The sequence below is a fragment of the Lytechinus variegatus genome, chromosome 15 (assembly GCF_018143015.1).
Source record: "Lytechinus variegatus isolate NC3 chromosome 15, Lvar_3.0, whole genome shotgun sequence".
Lineage (NCBI taxonomy): Eukaryota > Metazoa > Echinodermata > Echinoidea > Temnopleuroida > Toxopneustidae > Lytechinus > Lytechinus variegatus.
Genome location: NC_054754.1, coordinates 22,143,678 through 22,147,985, shown reverse-complemented (window position 1 = coordinate 22,147,985; position 4,308 = coordinate 22,143,678). Strand labels below are relative to the sequence as shown.

Here is a 4,308-nt window from a genome sequence, read left to right as displayed (position 1 = left end):
TCTGAGAATTGTACACAAGCACTCACAGATGACAGACATATTGTTCATGATGTGGTGGGTAAATCTTACACTAGACTTGATCTTTTCCAATGTAATGTTTTACCCAATAAACTACAATACCATTTCCTCCATCCTGATGTTTTGAGAAATATCAAGAGGTTAGGAATAAATCGTAAACTCAAAAAGAAAGCTCATCGTGGGAAACGGGGAGGTTGTAGAAAGCAACGTAGAATCCCAGTACTTACTGGTATCTCTCAGTTTAGTCTGAACGACAAATCTTCTGTACAGGGAATTAATCATCATAACTTGATTGTTATTGATACCAATAATAAAAAGGTTCATGAGTCCTGTTTAAAGATATGTTTATGGAATGCTCACTCTGTACGTAATAAGACATTCCTACTCAATGATTATATTTCTGAACACAATACTGATGTAATGATTATAACAGAAACATGGCTTCGAGCAGAAGATCCAGTCGTCATCGCAGAATGCCTACCAGCTGGATATGTGGTTGTGAATGCTCCAAGACCAACAGATCCTCATGGCGGCATCGCGGTTATTTTTAAGTCTCCACTTCAACTGCAGCTGAAAATGGACAACTCTATGACCTATTCTACATTTGAGCTTGCACACGTTGTTAGCAATGCAGGTCAAGTGCATTTCTTTGTAGTCTACCGACCACCACCTTCTGTGCAGAATCAGCTCCGTACAGCGGACTTTCTTCGAGAATTCGATGACCTTACTGCTGAGATATCACGATTGGCTGGGCGTGTTCTTCTTCTTGGGGACTTTAACATTCACGTCGATAAACCTTCAAAGTCTGATGTAGCTCAGTTCCTATCCATCATAGAATCTGCTAACTTGGTTCAACATGTCATCGGAGCTACCCATAACATGGGTCACACTTTGGACCTTGTAATGACCAGAGATGAGAGTAATCGTCAAGGACAATACTCTGCAGACATCAGTCCTACCTGTCATGGCTGCATCATTGAAGACATTGTCATTCATCAGAGTCTCATGTCTGATCATCACTGCATCCGGTTTGTACTCAGGTATCCTCGGCCGGTGGTTAAGAAAGTTAAGCGGACTTTCAGGAACTTCAAGGAAATGGACATTGAAGGATTTAGTGAGGCACTGATTGACAAACTTAATGACTTGTCCTCGGCGGGTGATGTTGATTCAGTTCTTACTGCGTATAACACATCTGTTGCAGCCTGCGTTAATGAGTTTGCTCCACAGAAATCATGTCTCCGCTCCACAAGGGTTCGCAATCCTTGGTTCAATGAGGAAATCCATACTGCCCGTCGAGAAAGAAGACGGATTGAACGGAAATGGATCAAAAGTTCTTCTGACACTGATCACACATCTTTTAAGCTAGCTAACAAGCATGTTAACGACCTCATAGTTAAGGCTAAGCAAAAATACTATACGGAGTTACTATGTAAAGCCAATATCAAAACAGTTTTTAATGTTGTTAATAATCTGCTCCACAAGAATGTTAAGTTTCTCCCCGAGTATGATAATCCTCTTGATCTAGCAAATCGTTTTTCTTTGTTCTTTGTCAAGAAGATAAGTGATATCCGCAACAATGTCACAAATACATCTGAACCTAGAAGTGTAGAAAATCAGGTCAGTTCTTTTCATGAAAGTATGCTGAATTGTTTTGAGGTTGTCAGTGAGGATAATATCAAACGCATTGTGAACAATATGTCTAATGCCACTTCTTTGTCAGATTCTCAACCTACTTGGCTTTTGAAAAAACTTGTCAATTGCAATATACCTACTCTGACCTCTATTGTAAACAGCTCATTATCATCTGGTACATTTCCAGATGGTGTTCACCAGGCTATAGTTACACCAATAATCAAGAGAAACAATCTGAATAAAGACACATTATGTAATTACAGGCCTGTTAGTAATATTTCACATATTGCTAAAGTGATAGAAAAGGTAGTATCAATTCAACTAACAGAACACGTAAATGATAATGGCTTATACGATCCAATGCAGTCAGCATATAGATCCTATTTCAGCACTGAGACAGCCCTTTTGAAATTGCAGAATGACGTTCTGTCATTTTTCGATCAGCATAAGTGTGTTTTCTTAGTCTCATTGGACCTAAGTGCAGCTTTTGACACTGTGGATCATACCATACTACTGAATCGCTTAAAATCTCGATTTCACATATCTGGTCTAGCTCTTAAATGGTTTAAGTCTTACCTGACTGGTTGGTCATCTAGGGTAAGCATAGCCGGGGAGTTGTCTGACCCGTGGGTCACTGAGTTTGGGGTACCCCAAGGGTCAGTTCTCGGGCCGATTCTGTTTAGTTTGTATATCACTCCCATCTCTGACATTATTAATAAACATGGTCTACAGTATATTTGTTATGCAGATGATATACAACTGTATTGTTCCTTTGACCCGCGCTCTTTTGAAAATATAAATGAAACACTTGCGAAAACCTCTCTTTGTATTTCAGAAATTAGTAGGTGGATGTCATCTAATTAACTCGAGCTGAATAATAGCAAAACTGAATTCATAGCTCTTTGTTCTTCTACCCGCCATCTGCAATCAATATCACATATTCAGCTTAATGTTAATGGTCAATGCATCCCCATCTCCACTAAAACTACTGTTCTTGGAGTATGCATTGATAACATGTTCACACTGTCTGCTCAAGTAAATCAGGTTGTCCGTAATTGTAATTATCATCTCAGCAATTTGTGGAGGATTCGTAGATTTATTGATCTTAAGACATGTCACCATGCTGTGCGAGCACTTATCCTTTCTCGGTTAGATTACTGTAATAGTTTATATACTGTTTTGTCAGCTAGAGATAGAAGAAAGCTTGAAGTTATACAGAATCGTGCCGCTCGTTTAATTTTTGGCTTTGGATCCCGAACTCATACTACACCCCTACTTAAGGAACTCCACTGGTTACCTCTATTCCAACGCATTCAGTTTAAAGTCTGTTTATACGTATACAAAACTCTAAATCAATTAGCACCTGAATATCTTAATAATACCATCAAATTATACACACCCACTCGTAATCTTCGTTCAATCACTGACACATGCAGACTTTGCATTCCCTTGTCAAAACTCTCCTCTGCCGAAAAACGGTTTGCCGTAGCAGCTGCCAAGACTTGGAATGCTATCCCTCTTTCAATAAGAAATGTTTCCAGTGTTCTTGGCTTCAAATCATCCCTTAAGACATACCCTTTTCCTCAATAATTAATATTTTTCCTTTTTATCTTGAATATTGTATTGTAATCATTGCAAATATTAAATGTTTCATACTTTTGTACGCGCTATGGTACTTTTTGTTTTTAGCGCCTCTAAATACCCATTATTATTATTATTATTATTATTATTTAGTGGTCAAGGGATGACGCTCAGCGGCAGCTACTTCATTTTTGTCAGACCGCTCTTCCCGGGGGCCGCAGGATATAGTTTTAATACCACGGAAAGCCCCCGGTGGCCGGCGTTGCATATTATTGAGCAGTTGGCAGTGGACATCTGCTTAAGGTTTTGATATTCGTGTCGTGGGTTCGGGAATATTGCTAAATAATATTATTCGTTCCATCATGTCCATGGGCATGATCGTGATGATAATACGGGTCGGGCCGTTAAAGGAGTGGCGCTGCTTTGGAGTGCGGCGTTTTCGTTTAAGCCAGACTAATTGCCGTTTGTTTCGTATTGGTCTCTTCTCTTTGCTCAATACTAATTATATTATGTGTTTTTATTGTTTATTTAAAATATTTGCTATACAAGAATGAATAATGATAACATTAAAAAAAATTAATAGATTAATATAAGTAATTAATAAATGAATGAATAAATGAATGAATGAATGAATATATTAATGAATAAATAAATAGATAAATGATAAATAAAAACTAATGATTTGCACAGATGCAGCTTTTGTGCCGCGGCCTCGCAAACCAACCAATGCGTTTACTATTAGCATGGAATATCAACGGAATTACTATCGTCAACAAGTTCGACCAGCCCAAACGCCAATTCAAATAGGATGCATTTCGTACTCCCTAACCTTAATTTTTTATTGCCTCATTTCTGTTTTTCGATTTGGGTTTCATCTTCTTAAAACATTTTTTATACCATAAGAGTGTAGTATATATAGGTACTCCTCTGGTCCTCGGAGGAGCCTAATTATGAATTATGTATCCATAAATTATGAAATATGGATTATAGAAAAGATAATCCGTAGCAACGGTATGACGTCATAGAGCGACGAAACCTGAAAAACAGCTTGACGATAGGCCTATTGCACAACTTTTG

The 4,308-nt window shown here is 38.2% G+C and overlaps 1 protein-coding gene across 1 annotated transcript; it reads left to right on the top strand.

Moving 5' to 3' along the window:
- Positions 1 to 438: 438 nt before the first annotated feature.
- Positions 439 to 1,762, top strand: LOC121429091. Its single transcript, XM_041625994.1, has 2 exons — positions 439 to 1,635; positions 1,739 to 1,762. The coding sequence occupies exons 1-2, from the start codon at positions 439 to 441 to the stop codon at positions 1,760 to 1,762; spliced, it is 1,221 nt and encodes a 406-aa protein (XP_041481928.1).
- The last annotated feature ends 2,546 nt before the right edge of the window (positions 1,763 to 4,308 follow it).